This window comes from Zootoca vivipara, chromosome 4 (genome assembly GCF_965207765.1).
Source record: "Zootoca vivipara chromosome 4, rZooViv2.hap1.1, whole genome shotgun sequence".
NCBI lineage: Eukaryota > Metazoa > Chordata > Lepidosauria > Squamata > Lacertidae > Zootoca > Zootoca vivipara.
Genome location: NC_142587.1, coordinates 45,074,926 through 45,094,667, shown reverse-complemented (window position 1 = coordinate 45,094,667; position 19,742 = coordinate 45,074,926). Strand labels below are relative to the sequence as shown.

General features: G+C 40.4%; 1 protein-coding gene across 4 annotated transcripts in view; it reads left to right on the top strand.

Annotated features, from left to right (window-relative positions):
- CFAP47 (cilia and flagella associated protein 47) overlaps positions 1–19,742 on the top strand; it is a 191,104-nt gene that overhangs the window by 149,396 nt on the left and 21,966 nt on the right. For 3 of the 4 annotated variants that reach the window (XM_088667791.1, XM_088667793.1, XM_060273533.2), the window contains 3 exons: positions 8,119–8,278; positions 10,887–10,984; positions 15,720–15,872. In XM_088667791.1, the coding sequence (XP_088523917.1) occupies positions 8,119–8,278; positions 10,887–10,984; positions 15,720–15,872 (411 nt within the window). The remainder of the gene's footprint in view (positions 1–8,118; positions 8,279–10,886; positions 10,985–15,719; positions 15,873–19,742) is intronic. The other variant, XR_015949533.1, reaches the window with a different exon arrangement.

Below are 19,742 nucleotides of genomic sequence, written 5' to 3'. Positions count from 1 at the left end.
GGAATTTGGAAACCGAATATAAAAATCCTTTCTTATTGTCCTCTTGAAAATATCCTTTAGCTGTCTATGGTGCAACCAACTTTGGAGATGTTCTTTTATTTCTTCATATTCTTTCAGCTTTAGTTCCCCCTCTTGCCACCAGTAATTCACTATATGTTGGCCATTCTCCCCCCCCCAAAAAAATGTTTTAAGTGATAGTGCTTCAATAGGTGATAACCACATTGGGTTCTAGTAAGTCTTTATATTTCCCCCACACTTTGAACAATGATCTCCTTACTATGTGGTTATGGAACCCTTTGTGTACTTTTGCTTTTCCATACCATAGGTAAGGATGCCATCCAAACCTCTTATCGTGTCCTTCCAGTTCTGTTATTTCCTCCCTTTCTAACTTGATCCAATCAAGGATCCATATTAGGGATGCAGCTTCATACTCTATTGCCATCTTCTCCAGGAAATCCCATCCTGATAGTAAAAACATTGCTGGCATAGGTGTAGTAGTACTTGTTGAGTATATCTTCCAGCTTTAACTCCAGATTATAGAAAGACCCAAAGTTAGCTCACTGTTCTGTTTTTTGGATCCCACTGCCTTGAATATATTATTTACCTTCTCCATAACTCTTATAATCTAGTAATATCATAACTCTAGTTCTTGACAAATGGAGTTATTTAAATTGTTCACTGTAGCAAAAGATTAATTTAATTAAAATGAATATATATACCCTATTTCAACACTGTCATTCTCTTCTTTTTGATACTCCATCACATATTCGCTAGGATTAACAAACTTCTCTAAACATTATTATAGAAGAGATAATAAATCATTCAGATCACATATACAAACCTATCCCTTGCCATTATTAAAGGGAATTTAGATTTCCCAATTTACTGTTCTGAATAGTGGTATTTGGATTAAATAAAACTTGTGCTGTTAAACCTGTCTGAGTTAATATAAAAGGAATATTCTTATTACTGCTATGCTTCAGTTTGTATTTAGCTATTCAGTTTAGAACATATTAATTCTACTCTGAGCCTCTTGGGCTTGCTGATCGGAAGGTCGGCAGTTCGAATCCCCACGACGGGGTGAGCTTCTATTGCTCTGTCCCAGCTTCTGCTAACCTAGCAGTTCGAAAGCACGCTAGTGCAAGTAGATAAATAGGGACCGCTGTGGCAGGAAGGTAAACGGCATTTCTGTGTGCTCTGGTTTCCATCATGGTGTTCCGTTGCGCCGGAAGCAGTTTAGTCATGCTGACCACATGACCCAGAAAGCTATCTGTGGACAAACACTGGCTCCCTCGGCCTGAAAGCAAGATGAGTGCCACAACCCCATAGTCACCTTTGACTGGACTTAACCATACAGGAGTCCTTTTTACCTTTACCTTTTACTGCTACAAAATGAGTACAGTATGTGACTTAAGGTTGAAAATATAATAAAATATTCCATGCTTTAAATATACTTTGATAATGAAACAGATGGAGTTTTATTCCAGTTGATTTTGGAATAAACATGCCCTGGTGTCTACAAAGGACAGAATGTAAATTTTAAAATTTTTAAAAATTAAAATAGATGGATACTTTGATTTGCTACTGGTTTAGTATTATTTGTTTTTGAAAGCAATGTAATTTTTAGAACTTTGAAAGGAAGCTGATCATTAGAAATGTTATTTTATATGGTAGTAACAGGGACCCTGCCATGATTCAAATACACAGATGCAAAGTATAATAAAACACAGTCATTGTGCCATTTTGCTTCTGGATTATGGTACAGAAGCTGTCAGTTTTAAAATATCCTATAGAAAACAAGTTAGAAAAAAATTAGCACCAAACTTTAGGTTTTCGATTAAATGCAGTTAGATGGGTGGGGTATTATTATTATTATTATTATTATTAGTAGTAGTAGTAGTAGTATTTATTAGGCCTTCACTCTTCAGTCTATAAGGCAGTTAAGAATTAGATTTATTGACTCACACAATGTGTAACTGATTTTTCTGAATGTCCATTCCTTCATACCTACCTGTGTATTATAGTAAAAGGTCAATAATTTCACTACCTGCATCATCCTGTTTACATTTTAAACAGAAGTAACCTCCATTGAGTTCATAGGGACTTATCAAGCAAGCCTGACTGCAACTACAGTCATACCTCGGGTTACAGACGCTTCAGGTTGCGCGTTTTCGGGTTGCGCACCATGCCAAACCCGGAAGTTTCGGAACAGGTTACTTCCGGGTTTTGGCACTCGCGCATGCGCAGGAACACTAAATCATGCTTTGCGCATGTGCAGAAGCGCTGAATCGCAACCCGCACATGCGCAGACGTGGTGCTGCGGGTTGTGAACATACCTCCTGCACAGATCATGTTCGCAACCCTAGTGTCCACTGTATTGATGTGTTCAGGAAATTGAGAAGGTTGTAAAGTCAGGATGTGAGCAACCCGTACTAGGTGTTACAGTGCAGGAGGAGGGAATTAGACACATGGCTGCCATCTTCCTAAGTAGAAACATGTTTATCATAACCTCTAGTTGGGACCTGTCACTCTTATAGGAAGCAAGCAAATAGTTTATTAAGGTCACAGACCAATAAAATTCAGTGCAAAGAGACACAACAATTAAAAGCCAAGACAAATAATTATATATTTTTCTCCTCTCAAGAAGCCAGCAATATTTTTTCCTGATCTAATCACTCTTGGAACTTCCTCTCTTGCCATTCATCAAGATAATAAATTTGTTATAAAATTCAAATATTTGAATTTGAAAGAATTATTTACATCCTGCAATTTTATGAACATTTTACTCTGAAACATGAACATAGACAAAATATTAGTCTACTGGAATTGATATAACAGTTAATCCTTTTACTTTATGTATTGACTTGCAATACCTTAATGATATAAATGGAACCCTAAATATTTAGAATAATTGGGTGCAAAGATCCAAACATAATAACTTGAGAGGGAGTTTGTATCTTTCTCTAGCAGAAACCTTTATGTTACATACTTTCAAAATATGTGTGGCTAAAACATTGTCCCAGAGTTGAAGTATTAAAATTGTAACATTCTTTATGTTCATTCCTATACTGTTTGACAATGTGTTCTTTAAACACCTCATTCTTAAACATATTTTCCTGGATGTAAGCCCACTTGATTCCAGCAGAACTTTGCTAAATGTGCATAGAATCATGGCATTAATCTTGTATATGATAGTGTTAGTTGTAAGTGCACTTTTTATGATAAATTAATATTAATTGCCAGAATATGTGACTGGTTGTTTGTTTTTGGTGTGTTTTTTTAGCAGCAGTTATTAATGGCTGATCTTTAAGCAGGCTTCATTTCAAAACAAAGTAAATTGCATTGTCACTGCATATTTCATTACTAATATCAGTGCTCAATCCATTTGTTCTCATCTAAACAGCAACTGGTTAACTTGCTTTTCTTTAATACCAGAAGAACAGTTGTTAAATTCAAGCTTTCAATCAGTGAAAGTGTAAAGAGCTGCTGTTGGAAGTGCCAATATCTTTATGAAAGATAAGCCTCATGAAATGGCAACCAGAGCTTGTAAATATTCTGTCTCTGGTAAATATTTTTTCCTGAGTTATGACAGTCGTATTATCAAATAGATGAAACGTTCATTGTGTTTTCTTTAAAAGTCTTTTCATAGTCCCTCTTGCGGACTTGCCTTTGAGGTCACTGCAGGTCAGAACATGACTGAGTCAGTAGCATCCTTTTAATGCTTGAACTGCTCCTGCCACTTTATGCTCCCAGCACACCACAAGTCGGGCAAGTTTTCTAAGGGGGAGGTAGGATACAGTGAGGGGGGGAAAGTATTTGATCCCCTGCTAAATGTGCTCATTTGCCCTCTGACGAAGAAATGACCAGTCCATAATTTTAATGGTAGGTTTATTGTAGCTGTGAGAGACAGAACAACAACAGGGAAACCCCAGAAACCCAGAAAAGTCAGAGATTGATGTGCATAATAATGAGTGAAATAAGTATTTGATCCCTTTGCAAAAGATGACTTAGTACTTGGTGGCAAAACCCTTGTTGGCAATTACAGAGGTCAGACATTTCTTATAGGTGGCCACCAGGTTTGCACACAACTCAGGAGGTATTTTGTCCCACTCCTCTTTGCAGATCCTCTCCAAGTCAGTAAGATTTTGAGGCTGATGTGTAGCTACTCGAACCTTCAGCTCCTTCCACAGATTTTCGATGGAATTAAGGTCTGGAGACTGGCTAGGCCACTCCAGGACCTTAATGTGCTTCTTCTTGGGCCACTCCTTTGTTGCCTTGGCTGTGTGTTTTGGGTCATTGTCATGCTGGAATACCCATCCTTGACCCATTTTCAATGCCCTGCCTGAGGGAAGGAGGTGCTCACCCAAGATTTGACGATACATGATCCCGTCCATCAATGCCTTCGATGCGGTGAAGGTGTCCTCTCTCCTTAGCAGAAAAACACCCCCAAAGCATAATATGTCCACCTCCATGTTTGATGGTGGGGATGGTGTTCTTGGGGCCGTAGGCAGCATTCATCCTCCTCCAAACACAGCAAGTTGAGTTGATGCCAAAGAGCTCGATTTTGGTCTCATCTGACCACAACACTTTCACCCAGTTCTCCTCTGGGTCATTCAGATGTGCATTGGCAAACTGCAGATGGGCCTGTACCTGAGCTGTCTTGAGCAAGGGGACCTTGCAGGCTCTGCAAGATCTCAGTCCTTCATGGCGTAGTGTGTTCCCAACTGTTTTCATGGTGACTATGGTCCCAGCTGCCCTGAGATCATTGACAAGTTCCCCCCGTGTAGTTCTGGGCTGCTTCATCGCCGTTCTCCTGATCATTGCAACTCCACGAGATGAGATTTTGCATGGAGCACCAGACCGAGGGAGGTTGACAGTTACTTTGTGTTTCTTCCATTTGCGAATTATTGCACCAGCTGCTGTCACCTTCTCACCAAGCTGCTTGGCAATAGTCTTGTAACCCTGTCCAGGCTTGTGCAGGTCTACAGTCTTGTCCCTGACATCCTTGGACAGCTCTTTGCTCTTGGTCATGGTGGCTAGTTTGGAATCTGCTGGACTGATTGCTTCTGTCGACAGGTGTTTGTACAGGTACTGTAATGAGCTGGGATTACAGGTAAGACCTCTCCCTTACAGCAGGTGCTTCTAATCCCAGCTCATTACATACAGTGAAGATACCAGGTAGCCTGACATCTGGCTGGTTGATAGGGGATCAAATACTTATTTCACTCATTATAACGCACATCAGCCTCTGACTTTTGTCTTCTGGGTTTCTGGGGTTTTTCCTGTTGTTATTCTGTCTCTCACAGCTACAGTAAACCTACCATTAAAATTATGGACTGGTCATTTCTTCGTCAGAGGGCAAACGGACAAATTTAGCAGGGGATCAAATACTTTCCCCCCTCACTGTACATACTGTACCGTTTCCTCTTGGCTGCCTTTTCAAGTGGTATGGATGCAGCTCCCCAGTTTCAAACACAATCTAAAAATTTCTACTAGAGAGGTTATTTGTTTCAGGTTTTCTCGATAGCAGTAGACAAACAGCAGCTTGGTGGCCCCCTGCAAGCCATTCATGCAAACCAGGTGGTGATCTGCTTCTAGAGATTTTCACATCCAACCGCTTGCAGGTCTTTTGTTTGTTTGAAGAAGAACAATAGTGTTAAATATTGTGGTGAAAATGATAGCAGCAGCAACATTTTTACTGCTTTAATTTCACATTTAATACCATCTGTTAAAAAATAAAATAAAATTGTGAGATGGGCTTAGGAATTTAGATTTCCCAATTTACTTGTTTTGGTACTGTTTCTTGTTTTTTGTGTTATTGTTTTCAAAAAGTAATTTAAAAAATACTCCTTGTATTAGCTGCCTAACAATATTAAGCACTGTAAGATCTTGCCTTATATTGCTCACAATGTGGCTAGTCTGCGTGGCGTAATGTGAGCCCACCTGATCCTCCCCATCCTGACCAATGTGAGAACTGTTGTCTGCTGTGGAATCTGCAGACTGCTGGTTTCCATCAGGTCATGTAGATTCACTTATAAAGGCTGCCTCTCTCCATTCACATCAAATTCCAAAGATGCACTTTCCACCGAGCTCCATTTGCATCCCAAAATAGGCACTTTCCCCACCTGCCTATACATGCAGCTAGCTCATGCCACGATGCATATTGCTTGATTGTAGCAATGGCTGTTGGGAATGATTGTACTTGATGGCATATCATGAGGTCAACCATGCTTTTTTCTGTACAATTTCCTCTGAGAGCATAGTCACAGCATCAAGTCTTGTTCCCTCCAGGGGGACTTGCTGCTACTAAATTATTTTCAATGCATGCAATGACAGGAACTCATGTGTTAGCTGGCAGTTTGTTGGTGGCTGTAATTACTTTTCTAAAACTACCAAGAGAAGACAGAGGTGCATATTTTAAACTCCAAAGAACTAATTGCAGTTTTTAAGGATTTGTGTGCATCTCCTAAAAAAAACCAAACCCCTATACTGAACCAAGACAGGGTGGGCTTCCCATGTCACAACGCAGCTCCCCCCCTTGAGTACATTTTTAGTATGTTCACATCAGCAATGTAACACTGGCAGAAGGGATTTCTGTGATAACACAAAAATCTTATGTTAAGTTGTTCATGCAAGTGGATTGCTTATGTGAATATTCATTTATTTCCATGTCTTTTGAAGATGACTACAATAACAAAGCATAAAGATAGTGCCACATAGAGTGCACTACTGTGGTTGAGGTTGCCAGTGTGTGGATCATTGTGGCTAGACTATTCTGAATGGCAGCTGTACTTTCGATTTGGCCCACTGAGCCCCTGGCATGCACCTGTGATGTCCTTTGCATGCTGGCAGCTAGCTGATTCGGGGATTATTTTTTTATCATTGCCTGGTGCAATTCAGGTCAAGTTGAAAACCCAGATAGATTCAGTTGTTCCTGAATTTTGTAATGGTTCTGTATGAATCAGAGCCAGTGGCCAGATTATTATAACATAAAAACAAAATTCTTTTAAACAAAGTAGACTTTTAGCACAGGTAACTCACAACTTATGCAGGTTCCTGGCTCTTGCACATATAAGCAGAATTGCACGTCCTTGGTTTCTCAACAGCTTATGCCGCCGACACCACCTTGTGTTCTGCAGTCTGAAGCTCTCCCAACCACCTCTTACACACTCCACTCTCTTTCGTTGTCCCCCCAAAGCTCTCTGTATGTCTCTCTGGCCTCTTTAGATCATCCTCTCTAACTGCCTCTTCCTCACCCAAACACTCTCAAGCATGAGTTGCGAGTTACCTGTATTTACTTGGAATGTGAAAGGTGCCCTGCCCTATTTTATGAGATTCCCCCTACCCACACTGTTCAGGAGGGCTCTACCAACCACCCACACAGGTTTTTCTGGGGCTAAGCAAGAGGATAATGTGGGAGGAGGACATAATAAAATCTGCCAAGCTTCCCTCTGCTTACTGTTCTTAGGTTTCAGCCCATTAACAGGTTTTTAAACTGTTGGTGTCAATATCAGATAAAACAAGCTGTTGTTGAAACATCATGAAGTGGTGCTTCTGGTAGCTGCTTTTTCCGAGGTGTGTTATTGTATTTTGATGCAATATCAGACATGATTTCTCCAATGACTACTACTGCACCCAAACCTAGATTGTTCCAGGTTTTGATAAATTACATGCTAAGTGGTAGGCAGACAACTTCCGTAAGCACTAAATGTACTTTACCTCTTAGAGTATATTGGGGAAATCAGTACCTGCAAGACAACTAGGAGATGGTATATGCATCTCTTTGGTTTTGGATTGAAACCCCTGCTGGCTTCCCATGGAGGAACCACCAATAAACTATGCAATTATATACCAGAAGCAGGGATCCTCAAACTCTTTTGTCCACGGAGTCTTCTTGAAAATGTTGAAAATTACTGTACTCAGCAGTTGCAAAATGGCAGCCAAGAAGGAGAGGTCAGCCCACATTATAGCCTGCAGTTTGAGAAACACTATACCAAAATGTTATGTCCATGAAACTGACACTGAATATATAGGAGATAAATTTCTGGCATGATGGTGAGTAGCAGACAAAGCACTCCTTTCACAATATGTGTTTAAATTACTTACTGGTTTTTTTAGGAATCGTTTTGGCTCCAAAAAGCAAGTTGGATATTCCAGTATTTTTTGCACCTCAGTCAATGAAACTGTATGAAGTTGTGCTGGTTATCAAAGTTGAAAAGTTGGATGCTGATAAATGGTCTTACGATGACACCTTTGATGTAACCAAAGCACTAACAAGGTAAACATTTTAGTCACAGTGGAGATAAATTTGATATCTGTTATTATTTGAAGTGAAAAATAATTGTGAGGTATATCACTTTAGGAGATTGTATATTGTAGTATTTATATATTGCTATAAATGTTGCAATTGTTAGAAATGGTTAGAATTTACTAAGTCTAGAATGATTTTTCACACTTTTATTACTGTACATAGAATCATTGAACTGTAGAGTTGGAAAGGACCCCGAGGATCATCTAGTCCAACCTCCTGCAATGCAGGAATATCCAGTTGCCCCATACGGGGATCAAACCTGCAACCTTGGCATTATCGGCACCACACTCTAGCCAACTGAGCTACCCAGGGCTTATTAGATTGATATTACTGAATTTTAGAGGTGTGAAGATGCTAGTTTGCTTCACAGCAAATATGATACCGGTAGTACCCTGCCCCTGGAGGAAAGTGGTGGAGAGCAATGCACCGAAGTATCCTCTCTGCCAGCCTTAGAAACTCAGTCCTCTGAAACAGCCATCTTGCAGAACAAATCTTAGCGGGCAATCCCCAGTAATAACATTATGCAAATCTTCTCAGAGTTTTTGTTTTTAAAGAACTCCCACCCCCACCCCCATTATTCAAAATATAAATCCTAACAATGATGCCCTCTGGATCTCTGAAACTGAAGTGGTGGCTCTGGAACCTGACAAGATTCCTTCTAAGTGTTCTTTTTCTAGAAAGTGGCATATAGACTCCACCGTTTTCTGAGCTTCTGAGGACAATGGAACTATTATGATGACAGCTACAGCACAAATGATGTAGAATTAGAGTTGAATACAACTGAATGCATCTTAGAACTCATGATTAGTATCTACTCTGTGGTAGTGATGAAAGCTTTCTTTCTCCAATATAACTGAATCTGTGCAGTGTCATCCAGCCTAGATCTTTTGAATGGTGAGAGACTCCTACCAAGAAAGTTAATGGAACCTTCAGTAGTCTGCTGCCACTGATTTGCTAAACACTTTAAGGATTAAGGGCACTGCATACAATTCTGACTTGGAAGCTGCAGTTACAATAGCAATGGTTTGTGATGTAGCTATGGCTCTGTCTGGTCAGGCTGATATGGATACCTCTCCACTTGTTCACCCAGGGGGTATGGACAGGATACTCAAAGAGCCACATATGTACTCAGCCTGTGCCCTTGATTGTTAGTGGTGATTGTACAAACTGTTTCAGCGATATACAGTCATACCTCGGTTTACAACCGCCTCCGTTTGCAAACGCCTCTGTTTACAAATGCTGCGGACCCATCTGGAACGGATTAATTCACTTTCCATTACTTTCAATGGGAAAGTTCGCTTCAGGTTAAGTACGCTTCAGTTTAAGTACTCCTCGGACCCGTCTGGAACGGATTAATCCACTTTCCATTACTTTCAATGGGAAAGTTTGCTTCAGGTTAAGTATGCTTCAGTTTAAGTACAGACTTCCGGAACCAATTGCGGTTGTAAACCGAGGTACCACTGTACTTTAAGCAAAGAATTTTGTAATCTGTATTTTAAATTATTTGATTGTAGCAATTATTTTGATGTGTTATGCTTCGAGTCTGTTATCTCCTTTGAATATAGTTCTCTATAGAAAAGAAAATAATTGAGGATAGGATGGTAGCAAAACACAATAGCCACGATCTTAGAATATATTTGTGTCCAACTCCAACTGAAAAGAATTTTTACTGTGCAGATTAACTTCTGATATGATTCATTTAATTATCTTTTGTTTTGATTTAATGACAAGTGTTAATAAGAAGTCTATTTATGATTGTCCTAAGAAGTGGATTTTAAAAACCCCAAAAGCCTTTTACTTGAGTGCACCACTCAGGGCCGTCTTAAGGTCATCGGGCGCCCTGGTGCATGGATCCCTTGGGCGCCCCCCCACTCTTAAAAAAAGGAAAGCTCTTACCTGGCGTTCTAGGCAGTGGGGGCAGGGGGAGCCTCACAGCGGCCCCCGCACCTCACAGCGGGGCCGCGCTGTGCCGGAGGCCGCCCGCCTGTCCGATGCCGTATTGAGCGGGGGAGGGGGCGCCGCTGCTCTGTGCAGCCTTCCTCCCTTCTCCCAGCGGGCTGGGGTGCCTGGGCAGGCCGGGCCACACTGGGACCTTCCCAGCTGTCTCCTGCGACTCCAGCACTTGCTGGGTCCACGGACGTTTCCTTCCTGCCAACAGGGCGCTGCGTTTCATTGGTAGAGGTGCTGCCATGTGGCGTTGCCTCTACCAATGAAACACAGCGCTGGGATGAGGGATGACCCTGGCGCTGCAGAGCGGAACAGGGTCCTAGTGCTTACCTCCCTGCTCTCACGGCGCGGCTGGTGGAGGGAAAAGGGAGGCTGCCGCGCATCTCCCCCACTTGCTGGGGCGCCCCCTGATCGCCCAGGCGCCCTGGCGCAACGCACCACTAGAGTCAATTGGCGAGCCGGGCCTGGCACCACTGAAAGGCAGCACCTTCTGGAAGCTGGTCCCATTGAACGAATTTCAAAATGGTCACAAAGCATTGCTGGAAATCTTGGTTAATTGTATTGTCAATATCACTTGTATCAATTTTCTAGAGTAATCATATTCATATGTATATATTATGTTTCTCAGCAACACTGTAATAATGAAGGATGAAGTCATCCGGGGAATTCGTTGGATTTATCCAATTCATGGAATTCCTGAATCGCCACCCTATAAATCTGCACCAGGTACATATGAGCCAAGAACTGCAAACTTTTCTTATATAAATGAAAATAGTATTCCCCCCTTCTCTAGCTATAATTCAGGCTGGAAATAGATGGAGCCATGGTCCCTAACATTTAGGAGACTAAATAAATAAACTAGCTCTCCCTCTTTCTGACTTAAATTATTTTGAATGTTGCTGTAGCCTACACTCAAGAAGCGGGATGTCGAAAGGCTTATTTTAAACTTGCATCCCAACTGAAACCTGCTAGGAGAACTTTTTATTTCTGTTTATTACCTGAATGTTTCTAGCATGCCTGTAACATAAGTTATCTGCTAAGCTCAGAAGACAAATGAAGCAATTAAAATACAATATGAAACACAGATTTTAAAATGGAGAGGGCCAAGACATATTTCAAAGTCTTGGATGAGCAAAATGGTTCTGTCACCAATGAGGACCACTAAGATAGCACTGGACAGGCCTCTTTGGGAAGACTGTTTCATAACAGGGTGCCACTACCAAAAAGTCCCTCTCCTTGGGGGTTACTTACCCAACTTCGATCAGTCTCTATGGATATGTTTTATATTTACATGGCTATATAAGCACAATTTATTTGGGAGAAATTGATTTACCCTTTCAAAGTATTTTTCCATATACATATTTTACTTTTATTCATATTATTATTTCAGTTGTTAGTTGCTTAATACACAGCAGTCTCTAGAAAATGTAGAATAAATATACAAAAAAGTTAAAACATAAACAGCCCTCAGTAATAAATAATTATAGAGCACCAAAGCAACAAGTACTTTAGAAAGCAGCACAAAAAAATAGCACAGCAGATCCAAACAGAACCAGCAGGGAAGCCATCGGTAGCTCCAATTAACAGCCCACTCAAATGCTTGAAAAAGGAGTAAGGTTGGCAAAAAGATGTTAAGTCAGCACCAGGTGGACCTCATTGGGGAGAGCAGTCCATAAATGAGAGGTCACAACAGAAAAGGGCCTTTCCCTTGTTGCCATCCTCCTAAGGACTAAAGAGTCTCGGTAGGCTTCTTTCAGGACAGGTGTTGGGTCAGATATTATACTTCCAAGCCATATGGGGATTTATAGGTTAAAACCATCACTTTAAATTTGGATTGGAAATGTCTCAGCAGCCAGTGAGTCCTGCCAAGACTGATGTTATACAGTCTGATCAGCTATTCTCTGTCAGCAGTCTGATTCCAACATTCTGCACTAGCTGCAGTTTCTGAACCATTTCCAAAGGCAGACCCACATAAAGCAATGCATGGGCTGTAATTCAGCAATACCGATCTCTCTGTGTAGCAATGGGCGCCTATTGTTCAAAATGAGAGACTAAATCTTTTGTGGCTCGAGCTAGTTGTGTACTACAGGGTTATCATTCAGTAAGGCTAACAGATAGCTACTTCAGGCTATATATCACCTCTAATATTTATTATTTTATTTATTGCATTTATATACCAACTTTATCTTCCAGTGATCTCAATGTGGGGTACATGATTCTTCTCTTCCCCAACAACCCTGCAAGGCAGGTTAGGCTGAGAGATGGTGACTAGCCCAGGGGTCACCCAGGGAGCTTCATGGCTAGGTGGCGATTCGAACCCTGCTGTCCCAGGACCTAGTCCAACATTATGCTGCCCTGGCTCCTAGAGGCATTTCCTCTCTGAATATTGTTTAGAAGGGAACATGAGTAGAGAATGCTATTATAATCATGTCCTGCTTGTGGGAGCAGAATGCTGGACCAGGTAGGCCTTGAGTCTGATCCAGCAGGGCTGTTCTTACATGAGACCAGTGAAAAACAGTTTGCTACTTAGATGACAGCAGATGCTGGGAATACAGGAAGCTGCTTTATACAGTCACACTGTTTCTCCAGCTAGCTTAATATCGTCTACAATGTATGCAGCCCTTCAGGTTTCCTGACCAGAATCTTTTCCAGCCCTCTGTTTGGCATCAGGGATTTAACCTAGGATGTTCTTCAAAAAAGGTACTCTAGCCTTCCCCAAAACTTCTAGAAAGGGTCGTATTTTGCGTTAATCCTAGTCAGAGTAAACCCTTTTGATGTTTGGGTACATTAATTTCAATGGGGCTACCATTTAAGCGGATACAACTAATAGTGCATAGTTATACATAGGCAAAATGCACTGAATTCAGGTATATGTGTCACCATAGAGTGCTATGTGGAATATTGCAACAACAAATATATTCTTAATAGCAGTTCTGGGAAAATAAATTTCTATGTAACAAAATGTTAACCATATCAGTTGGATTCCTAGTTTTCAAATTGGGGATAATATGCCAAAAGTATATACATTAATTTCTTAGCTAAAGCACAATTACAGAATTAATTTGTTCCTTGGGTACCTATTAAGAACATTGGAAATCAGTTTAATGATAAAGCTAATAGCCTTCATAAAAACACACCACGTGGGCTGATAAGGGCACTTCAAAATGTGTGAGTCAATTATATACAAAAGCTTTCATAAAGGAATGAAAACAATAGTCTGTCTTGGTGTTTGAAGGTAATTGAGAGACTTATTGAGGAATGAAATTATAGAACTTAATGGAATAGATATTATTTGTACTGCCAATGTTCTAATTTGTTAAAGACCTTTAACTTGAAGAAAAATGCCAGTGTAATCTTAATTACAGATTTCATCTCATTAATTTGCTGTTTAATTAATTAAGGATAGAATGCTGAATGTTACCACCAAATCTTTTCTTTCGTTCTTACTTTGCACAGCATGGCACCCTCATAAAGTACTATAATGACAAATGTGTACAGTATATTGGTATTCTTTAAGTTAGTTGCATGGAAGAAAATCCATTCACATGTATGTTTTGAGAAAGTAAAGATAGACAATGAATATACTTGCCATGTTACCCCAGAATATGCATGTGTTTTGGTCCAGATATTCAGTAGTCCAATGCCTGGTCTTCACACTTTATACCTGGGGTCTCTAACATAACAGTCAACCACCACCACCACCAAGGCCTCCTGCCCTTCTCTATTTTAAATTATTTTTAAATTGCTTTTTTTGTCTTGAGAAGGCTGCCTGTTTGCAGGGTGGCAGTTGCTGCCTGCTTATTTTTGTCTGTTTTTGTGATTGTAGGTGTTTTGCCTATGGGTGGCTAGGGGTTGTCTGAGCATCACCAGTTTATCTTTTGTGAAATATCTATTTTTTGTGATACCCGCAAAAATTCCTTAAATTTTGAAATGTACCCCCAGGTCCAAAAAGATTGAGGACCCTTGCTTTGCACTACAATAAAGAAGCAGTGATGGGATCTATGTTTTTCACCAAGGCCTCAATTCAACAGTACATTTCTTAAGCCATTTTAAACAAATGAACTGTCCTTTGGATTGTGACTGCACTCAGCATGACCACATTTGCAGTGCCAGCTCTAGTCAGGGATTGCTAGCTCAATGCTAAAGAGCTGAACTAAGAATGTGGGATGTGCCCTTAAGCTGTTGTTTAGCAATCATGAATTGCTTATAAGACATGCTGCATTTTATAATCACAAGCCACCATATTTTAATATTTTAAGCTGAAAGCTTCACAAAACTCAAGCAGTATTTATGGTTCACTCACCATTGACTTCATGTGCAGTCATTTTTGTGCCTACGTTTCAGAAGTGGGGTGGCAAAGGAAATCAATAATTACAATGAGACAGTAAATGGTTTTAAAGTGGTCAAAGCTTTCTTATTGTACACAGCTGAAGATATACCAGGTAGAGCTTGGTGTTTTCTTTAAAATTGCCATACTTAGGTTATTTTGAAATGGACGAGACTTTATAGTAGTAGTACTGATGGTGGTGATAACAACAACCGCAACAGCAACAACAACATTATTAGTTGCATCCTCTTCTACATATGCATTCATAGTGGGGTATATTTTGGCCTAAGAGGTTTAGTTTGGTCAGAACTGAGTACAGTGGTACCTTGGGTTACAAATGCTTCAGGTTACAAACACTTTGGGTTACAAACTCTGCTAACCCAGAAGTAGTACCTCAGGTTGCGAACTCTGCCCCAGGATGAGAACGGAAATCGCTTGCCGATGGCAGCGGGAAGCCCCATTAGCGAAAGCGCGCCTCAGGTTAAGAACGGTTTTGGGTTAAGAACGGACCTCTGGAATGAATTAAGTTCATAACCCGACGTACCAGTGTATACACTTCTACAGTTAATGCTAAATACCTTACTTCTGGTAAATGAGCCACTATAGCAGCTAGCGGGCCACAAAAATTTGTGCCCCATGTTTTTTAGACTCATCTACCCATGTACTATCCGAAACCAAAGGGGTGCATTGGTTGCCAGGTGTCATTTTTTTCAGCCCCACTATCATGATTTGACTCAATAACATGATCATAAACTAACAAAATACTGTCATAGTTGAAAACTCATTTAAAAACAAAATATAATAGCAGTTTAAAAAAAAATAGTTTTTTTTGTCTAAAACTGATACAGCAGCAGCGAGAATTAGATACAAATGTTATAAGCCTATTGAAACGGAAATCCCTAACTTCTGACAAGTAGATGTTAAAGTGGGGAACAGATTTCAGCTGGAAGGGTGTTGCAAAGTTGTGCAGCCGCCACTAAAAAGACCCCATCTCTCATGCTCACTCACCAGACATCTTATGATTGTAACTAAAACCTCTCATGTGTCTTCTGCATAATGTAGTCAGGTGTAATGTGCTCTCGATATGAGCTCCTTTTATTTCAGAGAACTAATTATACAAAATATTTTTCCTAGCTGTTGTATGCTGCAGAGCCCGCAGTAGACTGGATGAAAGAATAGAAGTGCTGTTAACTGGTGTAACGCCTGCAACATCTGGTGCACATGTAGTCTCAGACAGTATAATTATAATTCCTTCCAAAAGCAAGTCCGTCGCTATTAATGATGAAGGTAAGAAAAGAAGAGCACAGAAATTATTTATCCCAAACGAATTAGCACTCCTACAGCTCTCTCAAATCAAGATATACTTAAAATCATTTGTAGAATTTCTGGGCTAAAATACACTGGCAGAAAAGAATGTACCCCGTGGGACAAAAATGATTAAATCAGTGTAAGTCATAGGAAGGCAAAATGAAGAGGTAACTCACATCTAACACTTATTTTACTTATGCAATCACAGTTTTGCACGGATGGGAATAAATGAAGAATGGAGGAAACCCACTTTTCATTAATTTATTAACCCCCCCCCCCGATGCGATCGCGGGCTTATCCAGCTTTGGAAAGGAGGCAGGAGGGATCTGGGACCCTGCCCAGAGCCTATGTACCTGCTTCCCAAAGCTAGGCAAGCAGCCCTCTACTTTGTGGGGGTAGGAGCAGTAATGGGTTCTTAGCTTTTTGCATTTTTGTGTTTATGCATGGCCTGCCAGAACTGAAGCCACACATAACATACGAGTTAAAAGGTAAAGGTAAAGGTACCCCTGACCATTAGGTCCAGTCGTGACCGACTCTGGGGTTGCGCGCTCATCTCGCATTATTGGCCGAGGGAGCCGGCGTATAGCTTCCAGGTCATGTGGCCAGCATGACAAAGCCGCTTCTGGCAAACCAGAGCAGCACATGGAAACGCCGTTTACCTTCCCGCTGTAACGGTTCCTATTTATCTACTTGCATTTTGACATGCTTTCGAACTGCTAGGTTGGCAGGAGCTGGGACCAAGCAACGGGAGCTCACCCTGTCATAGGGATTCGAACCGCCGACCTTCTGATCAGCAAGCCCTAGGCTCAGTGGTTTAACCACAGCGCCACCTGGGTCCCGTATTTATCCGTATTTATGTACGGGTTACATAATCCGTATTTATGTACGGGTAACATACGAGTTACCCGTACATAAATGCCACAGTTGTTAGCCAATCTGATGAAGGGAGGATTTAAGTCATGCATAGAGTTTGATCCTGAGGTAAAAGTCATCCACTAAACTTTATTCAAAGAGAAACTCAACAGTTTAACCTTTTTATTAACCCAGACTATGCATGACCACCTCAGAAGGAGGGGATACAAGGCTAGCTCTTCTGTGGAGGGCCCTTGAGACCTCAGGGTGTCTTTGTGACAAATGTGTTTATCACAGTACAGTACAGTGTCTAGTCAAGTACAATATGCTCTCAATTTGAGTTATGTAATCCTTTGTATTTAGAATTTTCAATATTGTCATGTGAGTTAGTATGGTGCTGATGGTTTCATATCAAAGTCTGTGGTTACCGTTCTTTCATAATAACAAGGTAGCACATGCTTGGTGTTTAGAAAAGTGCCCTCTAGGTCAGTTAAACGCTATTTCATCTAATTTCTTAAATACCATAGTGTTTAAATGGAATTCAGTAAAATGTGCTTACCACAATGACCGCATTTTGAAATGCTTCAAGTGTTGATGTGTGTGTGCTACATGAAGATAACAATATTTCATGATTAACAGTAGATTCTCTTACGTATTGCAAGACACTGGTTTGGAATAATAGAACTTTTAAGGCAAGTAATGAGGTAAAAAATACTTGGACAGAAAAAAAATAGTCGGATCAATTAAATTTATTCTGACTTCTCTCAATAGCATTATAATGTCATTATTCCTAAATGAATGTGGTAGAATGTGATGCCTTTCAGTTAGTCAGATTTAATGGTGCTTTTAGTATTCTTCAAGCAACTACAGTGGTACCTCGGTTTACAAGCACAATTGGTTCCGGAAGTCTGTACTTAACCTGAAGCGTACTTAACCTGAAGCGAACTTTCCCATTGAAAGTAATGGAAAGTGGATTAATCCGTTCCAGACAGTCCGTGGAGCACTTAAACTGAAGCATACTTAACCTGAAGTGAACTTTCCCATTGAAAGTAATGGAAAGTGGATTAATCTGTTCCAGACGGGTCCGTGGAGTGCTCAAACCTGAAGCGTACTTAACCCGAGGTATGAGTGGAACTGCTTCCGGAAGTCCATACTTAACATGAAGCGTACTTAACCTGAAGCAAACTTTCCCATTGAAAGTAATGGAAAGTGGATTAATCCGTTCCAGACAGGTCCGAGGAGTACTTAAACTGAAAATACTCAAACCGAGGCATACTTAAACTGAGGTATGACTGTACTAAAAACATACATGCACATTGAAAGCTCTAGGATAGCAGCTTGGCAAGTTCTCTCTCTCTCTCTCTCTCTCTCTCTGTCTTTCTCTGACACACGCACAAACTGAAATATTCTGCATCAGTCAGCGTGTAGCAAGCAATTTTTATACCCAAAGATCTATGATGATAATTATAGGAATTTCACTTTTAAATAGTCACAACTGTGGTTCAGGATTTGAATTATTTAGATGTGAATAAATTCTTAAGTTATGAAACTTTTCCAGGCCTTCCTATGTCCTGTCATTGTGATTTGAAATTCTACTAACAGTTATATTAAAATTCATTAGGAAAAGGCATGCCTATGCCTTAAAAGGCCAGATTCAATGAAATCATTATCTCAAAATTAAAGGCTTAGGTAGGATTGATCATTTAACGGTTTTGTTAAAAAGTTAATTACAGCACCAGCTATTCTAATGTTCAAAACTCTAGAATATTTGAGGGTTCTGCAAACTTTACAATACAATGCCACAAAAGACTGACTTACAGCGCAAACAAGCTTTACTTAATGTTGGCAAACTCTTCCTGCAACTGGCTCCATGGACATTCTAATGAGTGATATATTTTCAATGCACACCTTTGCTCTTAGCAAGCTATACCAGCAGATCAAGAGATGCAACTGGGAAATTTGACATAAAAGTGTCCCCCAGTCACCACTGGCATCACCCTATGGACTCTGTTTTATATCTTAAGGACCCAAGTTTATGCCAGCATCTGCTGTTTTGTCTGCTCACCAGTCAAGTTTTTGCACTGAGAAAAACCTTGTGACCTCTTTTGTTTGTGCGGGTTGGAAGGAAGGGGTTAACAAAAAGCAATGTCAAGCTTTTGTGGAGAAGAATGGGAGAATGGAAGGAAGCTTTAGGACTGATCCCACCACCCGCTACACTGAGAGCAGCTGGAAATCTCCAAAACGAAGAGCATTTGTAATCCCTGCCTTGTTTCTGCAGATGGCAAATGAAAAGAGATGTGATGATGCAGGGGACACCTTGCCAGTCTTCACTATAGCAGTCAAGCATCTATTTATTCAATTTGTTTAGTTTAAAAAATTACACCCCACTTTTCACTTCATTTGGGTTTCAAAGAAGCTTAGAAAGAATTATTATTCCTACAATATATTTATTTATGCCCTGCCTTTTCCCCTGACAGGGTACTCAAGCCAGCTTACAGATAAAATAGGAACTGCTGAAAACATAGAGGAATCATGAAAAAACTAAAAACTATTAAACATCAATAGAATTAAAACGATACGATATATATAAAGATCTGTTAAAAACATAGAAATAATTACAATAAAATCAACACGGCACCAGCCATTTCATTAAAAGCAGCCAGTTCCTCAAAGCCTGATGGAATAAGGTGGTTTTCTCTTCTGCTTTCTCTCATTTCTTGAAAGAAAGATGCTGGTGATTATGGAAATGACAGGAACATTGTTCTAAAAAGAGAAAAGAAAACACAGGAGATGTCATAACTTCTATAAGCAGTTTCAGCTCCCTTATCACAGACTTAGTGGCGAGGGTGCAATCCACTGAGGCTGTTCAGTGCAATAAAGCAAGACTTTCCCGTTGCTTGATGTTCATTTGGGGGTGAACAGGCATTGTGCTTTGCTGCTCCAGTACAGGTGTTAATTAGGTCACCAGTGCTAAGAAAACCGATGCTCTTTTTTTGG